Consider the following 20,926-nt stretch of genomic DNA (forward strand, 5'->3'; position numbering starts at 1 on the left):
ATATGTCATAGTATATGAACAAGCTTTAAAATCAAATAAAGGAATTGATGATTTTAGAAGAATCAGAAGCACAGGTATGGGCTACTGGATTCTGTCCTAACTCTGTGTGGTTAAGGTCTAGGACAAGGCAGCTCATCACCTGGGTTCCTGTTTCCAAATAGGTAACAAGGATTAAAGAAGCCTGGGTGTTGTGATGGTGACAGAATGAGAGAAAATATGTATGTAAAGCACATGAGACAGGACCAAGACCACAGCAGAGGGACACTAAAGGAGCAGCTGTTGTCGACATTGGCACAAGCTCTTTCAAGGAGAGAGTTCATCTAGAAATGTCAGCAGCACCCACGTGTTTAAAGGGTTCTTGTCTATGAATCAATATATTATTTATATCCATTTGAGCACACCCAAGCATCCTGCACTGTGTCACTTATTTTTGGTCAGTCTAACCACAGCAAACATTTCCACTGGGTAATGACTCTTACTTTGTAGCTGCTGACTTACCTAAGCTCATGTAACTCATATAACTCCCAGGACACCATAAAATAAACGACACCTTAAAATGTTATTGTGCCCATCTCAGAAGAACTAAATGTGTAAACAATCATATTTTAAGTCAAAGAAATATTATAGGATGAAATATATTGTTTAATAAACACCATCTATTAAAATATTTCAAGGAAAACATGCTCTAAGTATAATTCTTAAAAGGATATAACCAATTCATTTGGCTAACGTTAAAATCCTTTTTTGAACACAGCAGGTCAAGAACAAATAATAACACTCCAGATATTTATTGAACCAATCTCCACTTTATCCAGGTGCCATGGACCCCACTAAATTACTAGCTTTTGGCCAAATCCATCTTAGTATATTTCCAACAAGGTAAAAGTATGGCCTTGAAGCAATTTTGATAAGATTATTAAGTCACCAAATCAAAACAGATTGCTTCAATGGCAGAGAGCAGTTAAAGACCTGAGGACAATGGCATTGTGTTGAAATATGTCATACCAATTTCCATGGAAACTGTCCATTTTCCAACAAACTCAAAAGAATAAGACAGACACCAGAGAGTTAGGGAGAAGCCATTTACAGGAAGGAAAGGGTGGTCCTTGCAACCAAAGCATTATTCATGGGTTAGCAGAGGGTAACAGTGGCATGAATATTTTTCCTGCCTCAAAAGTGTACAATGGGCCCCAGAGGATGATGGTATTGGGTCGGGGGCAGATATATTCCTGGATGATACGGCACCAGATTAAATGTACTTCTGATGAGTGAACGATTGGAATAGGTATAATTCAAAATAAACTCTCCAGGTGACTGAGAGGTATGCTGTTGCCTCCATTCTGTGAATCCTTACTCTGGGAAGAAGTAAGTTTGAATTTATACCATAACACTTTGTAAAAAAAAAAAAAAAATTGATACATTCTTACAACAAAAATTTCTACAAGTGATATCCCAGAATCATAAAGTGGTCTAGGTAAGGCAGATTTAGAAAGTCATCGGGGCTGAACCTGTTCCACCTTAGAGATGAGAAAATTAAAAGACCAGTATCCAAACATTTTTACTCTCTAAATAACATTTTCAAAGAAATGACTTTAAAGTCCTTGCAGAAGAAGTTCCCCCACTGGGTCCTTCTCGCCAACATCTCAGCCCCTCGTTGAGCAATCTTGTGACATAGCTGCCTTGCAAAGCTTCCTCCAACTCTGTTGCATAAAGCAGGGTCACAAAACTGTTGAATGCCAAAACCCCGCAAAAACCAGTGCAGACTATGTGAGCCTCAGATTAATAAAAAAAATAAAATAAAATATTACAGATAATATAATAATGCCTATCGTTTGCTGAACATATCCTACGTGCCGTCATTTACACAAATTGTGTGACTTCTCAATAATCTGCTGGTGTAGACTTGACCATCCTTGTTTTATAGCAGAGGAGACAGGAGCCTGAAAAGTTTGAAGAACGTGCTTGAGACACTCATCAAGAAATTAGCAAAGCCACTACTCTCTCTTAGAGTCATCCTAACCCTAAATCCCACGTCTGCTATCATCACATCAAATGGCAACACATTTCCCAGTATTTCATCCAGACTTGGACGCATTTTATGAGGAAATGCTTCATGCCTGGATGGAGATGTCGGGGACAACAAGCCACAGGAAACCTCCATCAGCTGGAGCAGTCAATGACACCGTGAGTCGGCTATTTGAAGGGCTCGGTGAAGAAGTCAACCCCTACACCTATGCATCTCCCTAAGGGATCTTTCCCCAAATCATTCACCATCCACGTGCTCTGATTTAGAAAATCTGGAAAATAAAGAGATCTAAGGAGCCAGAGTACAAGAGCTGGAGACAAAGAATAGAGAGAGAGAAAAAGAGAAAAATTGTCTGTAAATCCTACATTCCTAAGTTCAAGTCTCACCAAATGAGTCTTGGTTGTTTCTATAAGATAGGTATGCAAATGTATATTTATACAAACGCGAATACGCATTTGTTCACATTGGACATAGACCTATGCCGCCCAGGGCACCACAGGTGCAGAGCCACCCCCCTTCCCTCCTGCCCCTTCAGGGTTGTCTTCAAGTTCCGCTGCAGCTCCACTCTCCAGGGGAACGTGCAAATCTCTCCCCACCCACTGTAGAGAAAATTAGGTCTTTTCTGTAAAGATAAACCTTTGCTTAGAAAGATACAGTAAATAAAGCCATGTAGACCCCACGACATTGCCACTAGTTTTTGTCCAGATAGTCAAGAATGTGACAGCAAATGGGTTTCCTAGCCTTCCCTGGGCTGTAGTGTGCAGTGGCACAAGGGACCTGCCTGTGAGCGGTGCTTCAACAGATTCAGAAAAAACACCCAGAGGATGAGCTCCACAACTGCCCTGCCCACGGCTTCTGCCTCTGTCACACCAGGCTTGCCCCCACCGGCACCTTGATGCCCGTTCCTCTCCCTTTGACACTCTCCCTCTGCCTGTCTGCAGGGCCAGTGCCCCCGCCCCCTCCAGGCTTTCGTTCACCTGTCCATCTCTCAGGGAGGCCTACCCCATTAGGTATCCCACTAAATACTCCATTCCAATATTTTAACTGCCCCCACCAACTCTGCATACACTGTTCACTCCCCGTCTCCCTTATCAAGCTCTGTTTCTTTTCCCCATCATGCCTACTGGCTTCCACATACTCCATAATTTACTGTTTCATGATGTGCCTAGTGTCTAGTCTGTGACTCAGCACACAGGAGGCTCTCAATAAATATTTATGCAATAAATGAACAAATAAAATATTGCACATATATGCAACCTTCAGTGAAATGCAACACAACCGTTAGAGAAAAAAAAAAAAGTGCTGCTCTGCACCTTCAAGTAATTCCTACATCTGGACCTTTCTATTGTTATACTGACCTTTAACAAGGGTGAGAAACTCTTCATGCTTGACTCGGTTCCTCTGGATGTCGATCTTCAGGGTGAGCAGCAAGGTGAACAGGAACTTGTGTTCTTCATACAAGCCCCGGGCCGCATACTTATGAACCTCATAGGTCATATGCTCAATGATATTAGCAATCCTCTTGCTCGTAATTGGGCTTTTGACAGACCTGGTGGAGAGAACCAGACTTAAATCAGGCTCATCCCACTCCCCTTTTCCATTGCCCATAAAAATGTCTTTAGCGGAGAACAGGTAACTTTGGAGGGCCAGTTCTTTTTTACGCATAAGAATAAGCATCCTAAATCCAAAATAACAAGCATTCTCTCAACATAAAATAACACAACAGAATCCGCAATGTTGTCTAAATCAATTTTACCCGCAGGGTATTATCACTCACAACAAGGTCTTGGGAATTCTCTTGTTTAACAGAAATAGATGAAACCCAAGGAATCAATCCATGGATGAAGAGTTGGTAGAGCTGTCTCTGAGCGTAAGAGGATTTATGCGAATGATGTGTTAACATGCTGGTAATTACACTCGGCTTAGATTTAAAAAAAAAAGACTCAGTAGCAAAAGGAAAAGAAGTTATAAGGTCATCATTGGACCCCGCAGATAGAAAATTCAGCCTGGCTTCCTGAGTACAGACATACCTGGCTAAGGAAAGGTCGAACAAGCCAAGAAACTGGCCGAGCGAGGTCTGATACATTTCATTGACCAAGCGCATCTCAGTGATGAGGAAATACAGAATGCTGCCTCGCGTCGCCACTGAAAAACAAAAAAGGTTACATGGGCTGGGGTTGGACAGTGAATGACCCGTGCACAGACCAGTTTAAACTCTAAATGAAAACAGGTCTTAGTTTTGTTTTATCCATGACTATCTACCAGCACTAGGAGTCTGAAGCAAGGCTCATGATGTATAAATTAGTTCTTATTCATAAGCTTTGTGTAAGCAGTCTGTTGTTGGTGTTTATCAAGTGGAATTTTGCACGTTAGAACTTCCAGATCCCTTATAAACATACTTCACTCTCTTTTCTCATTGGCAGAAAAGGCAATTGATGGGAAAGCAAAAACTGTAATGACCGGCAAATTGTGTAGGCACCTTATGCACCTCATGTCTATGCTCCAGGAGAAAGCCCCAATCACGTGTGGCCTCAGGTTGGCAAAACAAGGCATGGCAACGATGACTCTCCACCAGCACATGATACCGCTCTGATTATTTCTCTAAGAAGAATGATATATTTCTAAAGGAAACAAGGCTTTCCACAGGTCCCTCTTGTAATGCGTAAACAACACTGATTTGCAAATTTATGAGTAAGACTCCAGCACTCCGGTGAGACCAAGGAGCTACTTTTCTAATACAAAGACTGCAAACAGAATACTGGCTGATTGCTACCAAATGATAAAAAACTAGTGAACAGCCCATAAATGCTGCACTAACTCCTCAGATTTCGAAACAGTTGTCAGACGTTCTTTCAAAATCCTCCCTCTGTACTTTCTAAGTGTAAAGAATTTGCCAACCCACAGGAACGGTAAGCACCTAGAAAATATACACCATTGCAAATTTTTTTCATCTCAGTTTTACCGAATGCCTCCCAAAGTGATGCCACAAAACGTGAATGGCCACCCTGCCTCGTGCCACCATTTTCATTAATGTCCTTCGTTCCTTTAATTTCTCCGATGTTCGAGTTTTTTCTCACTTCATTTTCCTGTGACATTTATCTTTCATTACCAAACTTACCAGGTCTGTATTCCTCCCGGGCTGAGTTAATTTGAATTTCTGTCTCTGCCGAAATTTCCAGCTTCTGTGTCACCTCTTCCGCGGTCTTTTTTGTGTTACTCAGCACAACTATGAGACTCTCGTCTTCCACCAGGGACCCCCGGGTACTCGTCAGCCGGTAAAGCAAATTATCTTCTAGCTCTTTCATCCTTCTTTTGTTTGCAGTTACCTCCTCCACGAGATGAGTTCTCTCTTTCTCCAGTTCCTGTGAATTGGCATAAAGATATTTTCCTCCTTAATTAACAACTATTGTTTGGCCATTCCTGAAAAAGTTAACCTATGGGGCTGCCTTCCTCCACTGTAGTTCTCATACTGGACTGCTGAAAATACATCAGATTAAGAAGAGGGGGAGAATGAATGGAAGAAGGGAGAATGGATGGCCAATAACAAGAAATTTGCTAAAAACACTACCAACATCCCTGGACCATCTATCTATTTCCTAAAGTCAAATCATTTTAAGTGACTTCTGGAATTATATGTAAGCTTGTTTTGAAGGTGAAAAATAGTTGAGAATATATTGGAATATATTCGAAGACGCATATCGATCTCTCGGATTAAATACATTTTCTTCTGTTTAGTTTTTGTTTATAAGAGCTCTGTTGTTGTCTGAATGGGATTATTGTCAACTCGCTGGTTGAAATGGTATCCAATCCCCCGAAAAGCAAGTGTCCAAAAAACTTAGTCAAACAATCCACATGGCTGTTGTAAGTATCTTTAAATGGGAAACTGTTTTTGGTCTGGAAAGGTGCTATTCTCTCCAAGAGAAGGAAAGTTCTAGATCTTTCCTGAAAGATCTTTTTAAACAGCTGGGGAGAGTGGGACGCCTGCGTGGCTCAGTTGGTTAAGCAGCTGCCTTCGGCTCAGGTCATGATCCCAGCGTCCTGGGATCGAGTCCCACATCGGGCTCCTTGCTCAGCAGGGAGCCTGCTTCTCCCTCTGCCTCTGCCTGCCATTCTGTCTGCCTGTGCTCGCTCTCTCCCTCTCTCTCTCTGATAAATAAATAAAATCTTAAAAAAAAAAAAAATAAACAGCTGGAGAGAGAACGGTTTTGGAAGGTTATTGTCCTTACTGGCTACTTCTTCGTCATGGTGGTTTGGAGAGGGAGAGTCTGTGGAACAGAAGGAAAAAAAGGATGAACTGGGGAGGGTGGAGAAAGAGGCCATGGCCATGACACAGAACAAGCCAAAGGCAGCACAAAGCCCAGTGGCTGTAACTGAAAACCACAGATCTAACATAAAGGTGGTAGTAACAAAACTGCATGAAGACAAAGAACAAAGGCCACTGGCCACTGCGTTCTGTTCTGGCCAACTAATCACCGTTGACCCAACACTTATGATGGGTACAACCCTACCAGGCTTTGAGCAAAATCTCAGAACTTGCTTAAGTCTTGGAGACAAAGCAACTCCAGCACAACCTGCCTTTATCTGCTTCCTTTTACTGGGTTACATTGAAAAGCTTCCTTCATGGTTATTTTCATTTCACTTATTCACCGGATAAGAATCTCAAATTTGAGAAAATGTAAAAAAACAAACAAGCCAACAAAAAAAAAAATGAGTACAGAAAGTGAAAATGAGTACAGAAAGTGACATCTAAGACACCTGCAAAATTCCTCACCAAAAGCTACTGTTAAAAAAGAGAACTTACGCTACAGTTACACTAAGAAATAAAGTAATAAAGTTTAAGGGGAAAATTCAAGTATTTTTTATTGTCATATTCCCACATTTCCCACACTATCACTATCATGTCTGAGTTCCTAAATATCTATCTAAATATCCTAAGTATCGGTCTAAATATCCTCACCTCTTGAAGATGACCAGTAAGGGAAAGAACGTAAAGCCGTAGGGAGAATCATGGTTTTGACATCAGGGAGACATGTGCTTGAATCGCAGCCCCCAGAGATCTATCAGCTAAATGGTGTTGGCCCTATTATATAACCCTAGAGCCTCCGTTTCCCTATGTATGAGATGGCTATGGAAACAGCTCAGACAGTGATCGTCAGGATATAACTAGTAAAGCAGCTACAACAGAAACTGAATCACAATAACTGCTCAAAAGACTTCTCTCTCCCTTTTCTCCCCTTCTTCGACTCTTCCCAAGCATGGATTTTTCAGAAGCATTATAATAGTTATTGGGAAAATAAGCAGTTTGGAAAATAAAATTATAGGTTGGCACAAAATAAACCCTACTTCGGAATTTCACAAATCATTATAATAGCCTAATCAAGTGGCTGAAATGGGACAAAAGAGAACTTTCTGATCTTGTACTTATCTTCGAGATGCATGGTCTCATGTCTGCTGGGACGAGAACGTGGGCTGTCAAATCCCAAACTGTACCGAGTCTTACGGATTCTTCCAGCACCGTAGTTCTTCCTCCATCTATGGGTTCCAAACCAATAGCCAGGGCCCTGGTTTAGCCTTTAGTTACTCCTCAGGGACTAGTCTAACTACAACTGGTCTCCCTGCTCATCCTCTGCTCTGTCCTCACCCCCTTTCCTGCTCCTAGACCTTTGGGGATCTCTCGCAGCTGTTTTGAAAGATCCAACATTCTCAACATAGTTTACAAGACATTTCAACCTACACTTCCAATCTCATCTCCGCCTGAGAACTACAGAATCAGTACTAAAATCATAACCCCATGTTACTCCCGAAAACTGTTAATCACAAAACAAACAGTTAATATAATGTATACAAAGGGGCAATTCATCCAGTTCCTGATTTTAAAAATAGCAAGTAAAAGCTTCAACACTATTCAGATGGTTGGAGTCAGTTCAATATCATTGTTAACACCAACAAATCTGTCAATTAAAGTAACTGCCTGTATTCCTAAAGGATTAAAATGAGGCTAAGAAGTACATTTCTCCCGAAGTCTGAAACTGATAAAATAATATCCCCTAAAGTAAACAGTATAATTTAAAGCAATTGGGAATTATGAAAGCAATCTGTATACTAAATAGTGGGTAAACAGCCAATCACTACAATGGGACAAGAGTTATGGAAAAAAGAAAGTAATCTCTGAAGGTAAACAGAACAACTATTTGCTTCTCTTTTCCTTTTCTTTTCTTTTTTTTTTTTTTTTAAAGATTTTATTTACTTGACAGAGATCAAGCATGAGCAGAGGGTAGGAGCAGTGGGGGGAGGAAGAAGCTCATGCCCCACTGAGCAGGAGCCCCAAGCAAGGCTTAGGGCTCGATCCTAGGATCCGAGGACCCTGAGATCACCACCTGAGCAGAAGCCCGATGCTTAACCAACTGAACCACCCATGCACCCCTGCAACTTGTTTTTCACTCAGGATTTTAAAACAGAAAACCTATTTTGGGATAAGGTTTTCAGTGTATGCTCACATGTATGGCTGATTTAAACATCGTTCTGTTGAACTATGACTTTAGGTCCCCCAAACTATAAGAAGATAGTTCTTTTTGAAATTAATAATAAGGAGCAAAATTGATCAAAATCATTTTGTCTATAAGCATTTTCCCATCAAAGGGATTACCTCAACACACACACACACAAACACATACACACGTAAACATTTGTGTTATGTATTCTATTTACTAAGGCTGCCATTTAAATTTTTTATAGAAACTTTGATAATATGAAAAGTATCCCCAAAGTGGGTAAGAAAGTACAGTAGTGATTCAGAACAATATCAGGAAACATACTATGTATTAATCAAAGTATCAAAAATTAAGTAGCTCAACAAATATGCAAATGACAACTAAAAATATTTGTGTACCTAAACTGCATCTGTCACTACGGTTTTGAAATCAGTAAAAGGAAACAGGTGACAGCCTTTCAGTTCTAAGAGATCACCCAGGCTTTCATCCAAGGATCCTTCCCTTTTGTACCTTACATGGCAATTAAAATAGAAAGATTAAACAATAGCATTCAGATTTATTCTTCTCTATAGCAATGAGCTGGTGATAATGACATCTGTTTAAGGATCCTCATTAAATTATTTCTTCTGTTGGATCCACCAAGTTTGGGTGCTTCCACCCCTAAAATAAATCAAACATCTGTTGGCTCCTCTGGGATTTTGAACAAGGTGACCTCTGAGGCCTTGTGTTGTGTGAACAATAGAAGCTATTAATCTAGATTAGTATTTTTCGCCTAATACTATATAGCTCTCTTTGAGTTTCTGTCTTGTTCTCGGGGATCAAGGTAAGAGTGAACCTAAGGAAAAAAAAATTAAGGATAGTTGCTAGAGAACTACTGGTTTGCTGCCTGTTTAAAATGGTCTTGATACCTCGCCTTCTGGTGACAACAGCAGGCTGCCTACATTTACTCACAGGTACATCAGGTCAACAATTGAATATGGCCTTGATGTGACCTTGAACAGCTCACACATTTAAAACGACTGCTTTGCAGCACCCAGAAAATGTAGAATCATTAAAAATCTGCCTTCCCTGCATTCCTGTGCTCTGGGGTTTGCATCTGTTTCTGAAAGGCAACAAACCCCGAGAGCCAGCAGTCTAACAGCAGAGCACTGACGAGACCAGAGCCCATGTGATAACAAGGCTCCTCACTGCCAGTATCTCCAAGACACTGGACAGCTGGTGAATTTATGGATTCAGAGAAAAACAGCCTTTCCCTGGCATCATAAGTCATTGTTCCCAGCCACCTTTCAGAAGAACCGACAGACCGCTAAGGTTGGATTCATCCTGACTGCAGAGAACCCACACCTGGTTTCAGGTCATGCGTTAGGGAATTTCTTAGATGCTTTCCAACACCAGCTTCTTAAGTGGGGTCTTCCCTGCTTTCAATACCCACCCTTGGCTCTGAACAGCATGTTATCCTGATGGAGTATACACAGTAATCACCTAAGAAGAGACCATAGTCAGAGAGACTGCATTGTCACAGAAGTCAAAGGAACACTTTTTGAACCTGTAAGGCTCTTTTCAAATGAGTTACTCAATTTCCAGAAAGCACCAGAGATCAAATCAGACCCCCTTGCCACCATCCAGGCTAAGGCGATTTAGCAATGTGAGTGAATTCGGGAGTGTGGGGGGAAGACGAGATGCTACAAAAGAAAAGGCGGCTTGCAGGTTGTATATTACTGAAAAGCCTTCGAAAGTAAGTTCAACAGCTCACTTCATGCATGAGACCTTGTGTTAGAGGGAAGAAAATACAGGTTACGTGTTGTCTAATCATGTGTTTCAGGGTAGGAAGACCCTCTAATACTCTAAGAGAGTGAGGGTCCCATTCATATGGCCATACTTTTCCCAAGAATTATCTACTTGGAGCCTGGAATAGATTCTGATCATGAGACAACAGCAAAGGAGTAGTTTTCTCAAGACACTCAAGGCACTTTTCCGGGGAGGGGGGGGGGGGGAGAAAAAGCCCAGCCTGGGATCCACATTGGCTTTTCAAGGCTGTTGAAAGCCTTTTCAAAGGAGTTTAAAGTGCCCCTCGCATCCTCTTAAACTTTTGTTTGAACAATTATGGCTTCAGTGCTGGAGCTGTTTTGCTGCAAATAAAATCTGTCAGAACAAATTATTTCTTCCAAGGAAACTATATTCATCTCAGCTAAATGTAAGAAAACCAAAGACAAGCCTATGTTTCAAACTGCTGCTGGGACTCCTTATCTGCTGGAAGCCAACACCACAGGTGAAAGCAGAGCCTAACACAAGGGTATTGGCCACTGCCCCAAAGACTCTTGGGGATTCCCTGCTCGACATTGCATGTGGCGGATGAAGAATCCCAGTCGCTCCTAAGTAAGGATATGGCAGTGCTAGGCTTCTTCAACCAGCTCGAGTCTGACTCACAAAATAAAGAAGTGCATATTCTGAAGGCTACTATCACTTCAGGAGCAAGTCTGTGGTAGGAACTCTGGCCTCAGTTCCTGGCATTCTGAGGTCACTAACTACGTGAATCTACAAAGTCAGATTTAATGCTCCTAATGAAACTTCCAACCATAGGACTCTATGATTCATGCACTATAAACTAAAAAATAAAAAGAGACTACCCATAAAAAAGGAAAGGAGGGAGGGGGAAAAGTGGTGAAGAAGCAAGAGATAAACATATAGAAGGATTCCCAAGACCAAGCATGAAGCACACACACACAAAATGTTTTTTCAAAATCATAGAAAGGACAAATTCCAAAGATTTTGCCAAAGGTTTTAACCTAAATAAATCTTGAGTCAGTCTAAAAGGGGGCTTTAAAATAAAGTAGACTTCTCGTTGCTCCTGGAGAAAATCAATAGCAACTCTTAGAGTTCATGCAGTTCTACCCAAACAGTCTTATTAAAATCCGGTGACTCAAAACAAGGAGGTTTATAAATTATTGGCTATTTTTTATCGATCATTAAGTTATTCCACCAAATAGAAGTAGAGAAAACAGATACGTGACCAAGCCAGAGCCTTCAGAAGGTGCTCAGGGAGGTTCCAGAGTCACAAATGTCTGTCCCGTCACAACATACATGCAGCTCTCTCATATAGGCAACAAGTAAGACTTGAGAATGTTGTCTGTTAGCTGTTTTTAATCCCAGGGGTTTGAAGTCACTAGTCTTAACTTTATACTCCAGAAGCATAATAATGAATTGAATGAAAGCAAAACCTAGCTGTATCCTAGAAACCTAAAAGTTAACAGGCAAACAGAACTCACGACCATGCAAACTCTTCAGAGAAATGAAGCAATGTAAGACCAGAATAATGATGCCGGGCATGAGACTGATATTCTCATAGTCCCGTCATTATGCTCCACAAAATCAATGGATATATATGATTTATGAGACAGATGAAACACAGAGGGTAATCGGTTAGTAATTACCCAAGACACCTGGGAATGAATAATGGAAAAAAAAAAAAACCACAGGAATAAAAGGCAGGGGGGCCTTAATCCTATGAAAACTTTTATCATATTATTTTCGTCAACGAAAGAATCGTAACACAATGCCGAAAAGGAGGTGGTCACACTTCACGCACCTGCTTCTCTGTGAGGATGACTCTCCCCAGTAACTGATCTTCCAGACCTTTCATGGTGACAGTGAAGTCAATGATAGAGGTCCGAGCACTTATTTCGGGGGTGTAGGCTGGGTTGGGCAGTTTGGTGGTGATGTAGAGTCTGAAGCCATCCATCACGTCTACTTCCTTATCACCAACTTTCACCTTTATTATAAAAATAAAGTCAAAAGTAATAAAACATGCATACACCTTCCTGTGTCCTTCTCTGCACAGGATCAAGCATTGCTCTAAGTAATTATATAACTGGAGATTTCTGTATACTGAAAAAGAATTCATCATCAGGCATTCGCAGGGCTTCAAACCACTAGGATGGAAGAAAGCACGGTGGGTGGAAAGGAGGAAGGGAGGGAGGAAGTTCAGTGTAAGCCAGTATATACCATGAGTTAGAAGTTAGCACCAAAATTGGTGTGATCATGAAGAAGTGAGATGGATGACCCTTCCAAAATTTCGTTCAGAGATCAAGACTGAGGACATCACATATGTACCAAAGGGTATAAAAATGTTTATTACTCATATCATGAGATTTCTGGAGAGATTAAAGTAGGTCCCCAACCGGTCCCAAAAACTGATTGAGAGAGTAAGGAAAAGTAGCGGTCTTCGGGTTTTATGGTGGTTAGGAGCTTGGGCTGGGATAAAGGTTCCCACACAGGGCATCAACAGAGGATTGTATGGTTTGATTTTCCCACCATTGTCAAAGGCAAAAGTTCCACATGTTCTTGTCAGCTTGCCCAGATTTGAGACAGGAGGGGAGGGTGAAGGTCATGATGGGTTTTGAAAGACATCCCCACAGTCAATCATCAAAATGGAGTCAGATTCTGTCACACAAAAGAAGTAGATATTTCTAAAAGGACTGTTCTTAAAAACTTTAATCCAAACTCAGGAAGTGTAGAAAAGAAAAGCAAATGTCTCTTCCAATGACTCAAATTTCAGTTGTTGCCTAATGAGAAAATTTCATCTATGTCTATGTCACATTTACCCGGCCTCGTGCTAATGGTTCCGCACATTATTATCAATAGGTTTAACCTACCTTAAATGTAGACCCAGTCTTAATGAAGTTCCTCTCCAAAACATTATCCAGCGCTGGATCTAGTTCCTCCCCAACATCTTCAATAAGCAAGGGCCTTCCAAGAGAAAGACTGTCCTCCAGATGGTTTCTGAAATACTTGTGATTGAGAGATGTGATCTAGAAACAAGACCCAAAGGTTGCTGTTGACAATATCACGATGTCACACACACAGAGAACAGACATTAAATGGTGCCTGGGCATTCTATCATGGGATACAAATATGGAGATCTTTAGAGAAGATCCTTATCTGGAACCCATAGAGGGTGAGACTGTACTGCAAGCTTAAACTGTTTCCATCCTTTTCTTTTACAAACTGTCATTCCCCAGGGCAACCTGTCTTCTCATCACCATCACTTTTGTGACAAATAATAATGGGATAATCATGAAGCGTCCTAGTTCAGTGCTACACACATGGTGTGGTACAACTCCACACTGCTCTGTTCATCAAGGAAGGATTTAGGCTCTAACAGGGGAATCTGAAACCTTCAAAAGATGGCATTAGTAGAGATCCATACAAATGTAAACACAATTTTTAGAAAAGATTTTAATATTAGAGTTTAGACTTGTATCTGTTACTGCTCTATCAAGGATTACAATAGCTACTATTTTCAATTATTTCTTACTTCTCAGACTCTTGTTCATCTGTGGCAATAAAACCTCTTGGTAGCATGAATGGACTCAAACACAAGTTACCTGGAGTTCATACTGGCTTTCTTTGTTTTTAATCCAGATCTTCCCTTGAGTCTGTGGGTCAATTAACAGAGGATAGCGAGATGCCTTTGTGACAATGATTCCGTTCTGAATGGACAGGTCATCGTTTGGCAGACCTTGGAGGTTCCATTCACTAATAGTGGGAGCATCAATCAACATCTCGTTGAGATTTAGGTTGTCTCCAAATGGGATTTCCCGGACTTTCATTTCCTTCTGCCAGTCATTGAGCAGCAGACTGCGAAACTCTTGGTTAAATGGACCAGAATAAGATAGAAAAGCTGTAGCCAACAACACATCCCCTAAAACAGAAAACAGAATGCCACTGAAATACTTTATAATCAGCCTTGTAAATGTGCAGAATATTAAATATATTCTAAAGGCAACCACTCTTTTAAACTAACTTCCAGAAACCAGACCGTGACCACATGTTGCTATGTCTTGGTGAATAAGCAGTAGATCATCGTTAAACAGGTCCAAATGGTCCACCTGACAGGCAAGTAACACCTGACAGGCATCATCAACTAGGTTATTTTGATTCTTGCTGGATGTGAGAGTATGACTTTGGAGCTTAAGGGATACAAATCCTGAGAAGACAGAGCTTCCATTCCAAGTGACCCTGGTCAATAAGACCATTGACTCACAGGAAAATTTGAAAGTGACCCTTTGAAGGTCAATAGCACATCTATCTAATAAGGACTGCACAGATGCCAGACCGGTATTCATCCTTCTGAAACATCTGGGCACATACACACAGGAATTTGAAGGACTAGAGGGTTCGTTTGTATTCTGATTAAAGTTTCAGTTTCCTAATGCCCTAACAGAGTCCACACGTAATCTGATTAATACAGGAATTTACATACCTACAAGTCTTTTTGTTTGTGCAGCAAACTCTTTGCTTTGTTCCGTCCATCTTTCTTTTTCTCCCGCCAAGCCCCCGATCAGCGCGGAGGCCGTCTGCATCTTCCGCCTGCAGCGCTCCGCGTCCTCAAGCAAGGTCTAAAAAAGGGCCAGAATCAGAAGAAAACTCTGTTCAGAAAAATATGGCCTCTGGCTGAGGAATATAATTTTAAACCATTATATATTATCTGCCCTTCTGAGACCTGTGAGCCATTTATCTCACAAGAAGTATAAAACTCAATTCCTGTGTGCCTGTGTTAGCCAAAGCCCAGCTTTTAAACCTTTACAAGGGTCCTGAGCCCACAGGTCACACTCTCCCCAGGTGTTAATAAGTAAGAGATAATAGAAATTTGTGTCATTTATGAGTTCCTTATAAAGAAAAATAGAGATAAAATACAAGCATACTTACTAAAGTAAAATACATATCCTACTTGAAAATCAGGAATATTTCTCCTGTTAAAGTTCTCACATCATTAATGCTTCATGTAAGTGCACATCTCCTCTGACTTGAAGTGAAACTTTATATTAATCTTCAGATTGTGCTATTCTGAGGTTTGCTCACAGATCCCGCGGACACCTGACTCAGCAGGTCCCTTTCTGGTGCTCTGTGCATCAGTAAAAGACCATGAACCAGAATTTCACATGCTGTTGCCACTCAAGTCTCCATTCTTAAAAACAAATGGTCCTCCTCCTTCTGAAAACCACTGCTAACGCTACTTGTAAAAATGTGTATGTGTGAAATAACAGTGGGGACAGATAAAGATTTAGCTATAGGACCAGTCACTGGAAATTCATTTATAACATATATGTATGTTACACATAATATATAATTATGTTATATATGCTAAATGTCTAATGATAGAGAAACATTTAAATAAATTATCGTGGAATAAGCATACTCTGAAGCCATTAAATTATTTTATAAAGATTTTTATAATCAAGAAAATATTCAATTACTAAGTTAAAAATTTAATTTATAAACAGTATGCATTGAATTATGTTATATATTTAAATGTTATATTTTACATATATTTTTAAAATATATGTAAAGCAAGGAAGATGTTCAGATGGGAAATGAAAAAGAGCAAATACTTCTCGTGTTCATTTCCAGGATTCTCTATGCGTATATTCCATAAAGAACATGAGTTGCTTCTGTAATAATAACACAACACAGTGTTTTTCAAAAGCAAGATACGTATTCTAGTTTGTTCTCTGAGATTCTAATCTCCTGTTCCCTTTCCCCAGAGTTACTGCAGGAGACCTCAAAGCCCAGCTGAGGTGTACCCCCACATCTATGTTGTCCGTATTTGTTTATTTGTTTCTCCCCAAGAAGAAAGATGCCAGCTAGGAAGTGTGACCCTACAGATCACTTATTTCTGCCTACCTTTGAAACTAACTTTTCATGTAAAAGATATTTTTAAGATTAAGTTGTCTTCCCCAAATTCCCCATCCCACTCACAAATAAGAAAACGGCCAGGACCCTCTTCTCTGGCATTTTTTTTTCTGGGAGCCCACACTCATTTGGGGGATGGGAACAGCAAGAATGGAGAGGAGCGGACATCAGAGAGTACGGAAGCCAGGAGCAGCTCTTCCCTCCAAGCCTGGCTGGGGCAATGAGCGGACTTCCCTGGGTTCCTCGGGCAGGGACCCAGCCCACGCTCGGTTGATGCTCCCGGGGGGTAACCAGCCATCCTAAAGGCCTAGGGAAGTGGGCCCCACAAAGGCACCACCCTATGCAGAGAGGAGTGGGGCACACACTCCTTCAGCGAACAGCAGAGACCTGGGGCTGGAGGTTATGGGTCCCACCATGGTGAACTGTGAATTCAAGGCTCCCCTCCAACTTTCTGTAAGTCCGTAAGCACCCGGGACTTGCATGGCGCTCATGGAGGGGGAAGGAGCCACAGAATGACTAAAGGTCATCTTCACTCCAGCATGGGGGAGGCAGGTAGACTCCCAGCCAGATTTTGTGTTTTTTAATTTAAAAAAATTTGACATTTGTCAAAACAAGTTTTAAAGTCAGAGCCATGCCTTCACAGTAGCACTTCTTGTATGGTCCTAACAAACAGGAGATGCTCAAATCCAAAATAGCATATTAAACGAACTGATGCAAAAATATTCCAACTGAAACAGAACAACACGGGACCTAAAATATTTCCAGTCTATTCAGTAGCGCCTCCAAATGGATGGGAGTGTCCCCCGTGGCAAATAATGATCACTCTTTCACCATAGTTTCCGAAGTATATTTTCTCTTTATGTGATGATGATAGGTGAATCCCAAAAGCATAATAAACAAACCCCAATAGGTGATGTACAATTACTTCTCTAAAATTTCTAAAAGTCTCTTCTTTTGCTTTCAGGAGTGGAAATATCACACATTCTCACATAGTAAAATTTGAGCATTCATCTAAGTTGCCTTGTTGGGACTCCTGTAAGAGACTGGACAATCAGAGTGGGAACCACAACCCTGACCACTGAAGATCGAGAGCCGGCAGGAGGAAGGGAACAGAGTTTTTCCTTTATCTCTTATTTACCAAACACGGGATTTACCAGAGCCAGATACAGTCTTTGTAGGGCCAGAAGCTAACATATCTGTCCACTTCAAGAAAATCATTAGAGATTCATAAATACAAAACACCAAGGTGAATGTGTGTTTAGACTGAGAGGGGAAAAAACACTACAAAGTCTTGGTGTTGGGGCATCTGGGTGGCTCAGTGGGTTAAAGCCTCTGCCTTGGGCTCAGGTCATGATCCCGGGGTCCTGGGATCGAGCCCTGCATGAGGATATCTGCTCAGCAGAGAGCCTGCTTTCCCCTCTCTCTCTGCCTGCTTTTCTACCTACTTGTGATCTCTGTCAAAGAAATAAATAAAATCTTAAAAAAAAAAAAAGTCTTGGTGTCTTAGAAACTCAGGTACCTTTCGTCTGAAATTTCTAGGCATTTTATCCAAATGCTTATATGCAAATACTTGCCAACCATAACCGGGTCTCCCTCTTACCTACAACTCCCAGGATCCCCAGCGCCTAGGACACTGTGCACATGAGAAGCTCTGAAGCTTAAGCTACATTAGTTGTGTGTTAAAGCTGCCTGAATTTCCAGAAGGAAAGAAGTCCGTATGGAGCTGGAATTATTAGAAACAAGATAAAGAACCTATTGCCCAGTGAACCAGAAGTGTCTGAACCCAAATTCTGAAAGGTTCTACAGCTGCTATTTGCAGCCTAGGTTGAGAAGACCATAGACGGTCATTGTCATCAGATGCAACCATGTGGCCATAACACTGGTCCAGCAGAGAAGCCTGAAGTGGACACCAGAAGACCAAGATCTACTTCTGACTGCCCAGCCCTACAACTAGGAGCTGTCCTCTGGACCTCAGCTCCTTTCTCCAAAATGACAATTTAAAAAGCCATCTTGCTTACCTTGCAAGATCAATTTAAAGCTTAAATGAAATGAAGAGGGAAGACATGATTTGAAAAACAGAAAGTGCTCCACAAGGGGCTGTTTTCACCACCATCCATGAGAAGACTCAGAATGTTTATGTTCCAGAACAGACTCCCATCTTGGCTGACCATCCTGACCTCTCACCAAGGTCCTCAGGGCTTAGTGAAGGATGAAGTGTTGTTTATGTACTATGTATACATTGAATCAATCCCTGCTGGGAACCAAACCCTTGGAGAAAGAAAGGAGCAAAGGAAGGGTTTACAGTAGCCATATTAACGTATGACTGTCTCTTCAGTGCCGAGGAGTTACCTGCTTCTCGGTCATGGCCTGTTCATACTCAGCCTGCACCACGTCGAGCTCTGCACGCTTGTCATCCAGCTCAGCCTGGGCCTTCTGCAGATCTTGCATGGCCAAGACGTAACGATTCTCCTGGATCACCAAGTTGGCCTACACAGGACATACCCGGGGTGAATGAGGGACCAGGAACAACCAACCAATCAGCCAGCATTTCTTCTGAGATCTCAGCCATGCTCATACCTGTTCTCTGCTCTTCCCCTAGAGTCTTGGCATTAAGTCAAGACCAAATTTCAGTGTGGACTTGACATAAATGTTTATAAGCAGAAAATTGTAATTCATTCGAAGTTAGCACATCTTTTCTGTCAAGTGACAGATAATAAATAGTTTAGATGTCTTGGGCCGAGGGGCAAAATTGAGGCTATTATTCAGGCACTTACTTAAAAACCATTTAAAAATGTAAAAATTCTTCTTATTTCACAAGCTGTACACACGGAGGTTGTGAGCTAGATTTGGCCTGCAGGCCGGAGTTTGCCAGTGCTTAGATCAGAGCATTGCGGTATGAAAAGCACATAGGTACTCTACAGAACATTGTAAGATTATTGTAGGAAAAGAAAAAAATGAATATTGAGAACCATCTGCCGAGTAAGACTCATCACTATTGATGAGGATGTTAAAACTAGATAAAAAACTGAACCTAATTATTCACTGAAGGTAAAATATAGATTTTCTGAGCCGTGGTGATCTCGATGTCGTTCTTGTAGTCTAGTCTTCTATATTGCTTGCCTTCCATAAAAGAATTGTTACCTTGAGCTGTGACTAATTAAAAATACTTATTTTTAAGGAAGCTACTAAATTAGACTCAAAAGCGATATTCAAAAGCAGTATTAGCAAAAGAGGAGATATAGAAATCAGTTCAGGAATTTAGATGCTTTAAACAATTTTTTGGAATCACATTTTTCCTTTTTAAGTCTCTAAGATGTTAAAATTGACTTTCATGGGGGATAATCCACTATTAGGGCCACGTTCTCTCTGGGGTGTTTCAGAAGAAAAGATTACCTTGAAAAAAATTTTTTGAAATAAATAATTTTCCTGTCTGAAAACCTCAGGCTCCCAAATTTTGGAAGAATAACTCTTTAAGGGAAACCCCAAGTTCTATAACTTACTAGGACCAATGACAGGCAAAAGCGTGGCTTAACAACTACACTTTAAAAAGGATCTAACTCTTGGGACATGTTCTTCTCTGTTCTGCTGTAAACCACACCTGTGGCTGTGGCATAAATATAAAAGAAAAGCAAGGTAACAATGCCCAACAACTCTCTAAAGCAACACACTGATGTCAAACCATCACAGCTCCAGAGATTTTGAATATTTTCTAGAATTTTCTAAATTGAGAAAACTTTTCAAGAAGATCTCAAAAGTTGTCAACCAAAAGGCATAGAATCCTTCAAGTCTAGCGGCTCGCCTTGGGAGCTATGGGCCTCCATGCAGATAGCTTACATTCTGTAAGATTCACTTTATCCATGACGATGCTGAAGATCTACCTCCTGTGATGTGTATGAGAGAGGATTAAATAAGACAATGCATGTAAACACCCACCACTGGTGTTTGGCATAGAGCAAGAATCCAATAAATAACAGATGTTGTTGTCCAAGTTGAGTATTTAAGGCTCTATTGTTATAAACATCCTGTTTCTGTGAATGGATATTTACTGGTTTTCATGGTTTTCAAGGAGAAATCTCATTATAATTAACTTGAACAGAGTCTAAATTGCTATTAGTTGGTATTTAAGTTCATTCTCTACTAGATGTCACTTGGCCTGTTGACAGGAGTGTTCCCCGGACAAAGGAGAAGAGCCCCTCAGGGTCCTCGTCACTGCTTAGTGTTGAGGAGGTTCCAGCTGGACTGTAAGGAGTGTCCTTAATATGTCTTCACTCAGAAGCAGGGAAGCCCCTCTGGGAACACGCAAAATCAGAGGCCTTGGTCAGGGTTGTTGCATACGTTAGCAGAGTTGCCCAGCGATAATCTGCACTCCCTCCATCTTCGCCTTCTCTGAAGCAGTGACTGTGTAGGCTCTAACTGCACTTCTGTTCACGACAGAACATTCAGAAGGACCTGATGCACTCAAGGCTCCCGGGGCCCGGGAGCTCATAAGACATTAGGAGGTCACTTCCGGGTCTGACTTCTCAGAAAGAGAAACAGAGGATCTAGGAGCAGATAAAACATTCCCCCTTCTGACAGTGTTCCCTTCACTTCCTACTGCACGATCAAGGGTGTCCTAGGACCAGGTGGAGGCTAAAATGTCATAGAATAGGGGAGTGGATTTCCTTGTTCTTATGTAAACCTTTTTCAGAACGGTCATTATTTAGCATTGATTTTGGCT

General features: G+C 41.2%; 1 protein-coding gene across 2 annotated transcripts in view; it reads right to left on the reverse strand.

Moving 5' to 3' along the window:
* The window catches only part of DNAH5 (dynein axonemal heavy chain 5), a 262,860-nt gene that overhangs the window by 30,898 nt on the left and 211,036 nt on the right, over nt 1-20,926 (reverse strand). For both annotated transcript variants that reach the window (XM_045082025.1, XM_004761213.3), the window contains exons 61-68: nt 18,559-18,696; nt 14,780-14,915; nt 13,902-14,218; nt 13,170-13,325; nt 12,104-12,286; nt 5,145-5,388; nt 4,057-4,171; nt 3,385-3,575 (exon numbers count right to left, since the gene is read on the reverse strand). In XM_045082025.1, coding sequence (XP_044937960.1) covers nt 3,385-3,575; nt 4,057-4,171; nt 5,145-5,388; nt 12,104-12,286; nt 13,170-13,325; nt 13,902-14,218; nt 14,780-14,915; nt 18,559-18,696 — 1,480 coding nt within the window. The remainder of the gene's footprint in view (nt 1-3,384; nt 3,576-4,056; nt 4,172-5,144; nt 5,389-12,103; nt 12,287-13,169; nt 13,326-13,901; nt 14,219-14,779; nt 14,916-18,558; nt 18,697-20,926) is intronic.

The sequence above is a fragment of the Mustela putorius genome, unplaced genomic scaffold (genome assembly GCF_011764305.1).
Source record: "Mustela putorius furo isolate JIRA1106 unplaced genomic scaffold, ASM1176430v1.1 tig00000589_pilon_pilon_pilon, whole genome shotgun sequence".
In the NCBI taxonomy this organism is placed as follows: domain Eukaryota; kingdom Metazoa; phylum Chordata; class Mammalia; order Carnivora; family Mustelidae; genus Mustela; species Mustela putorius.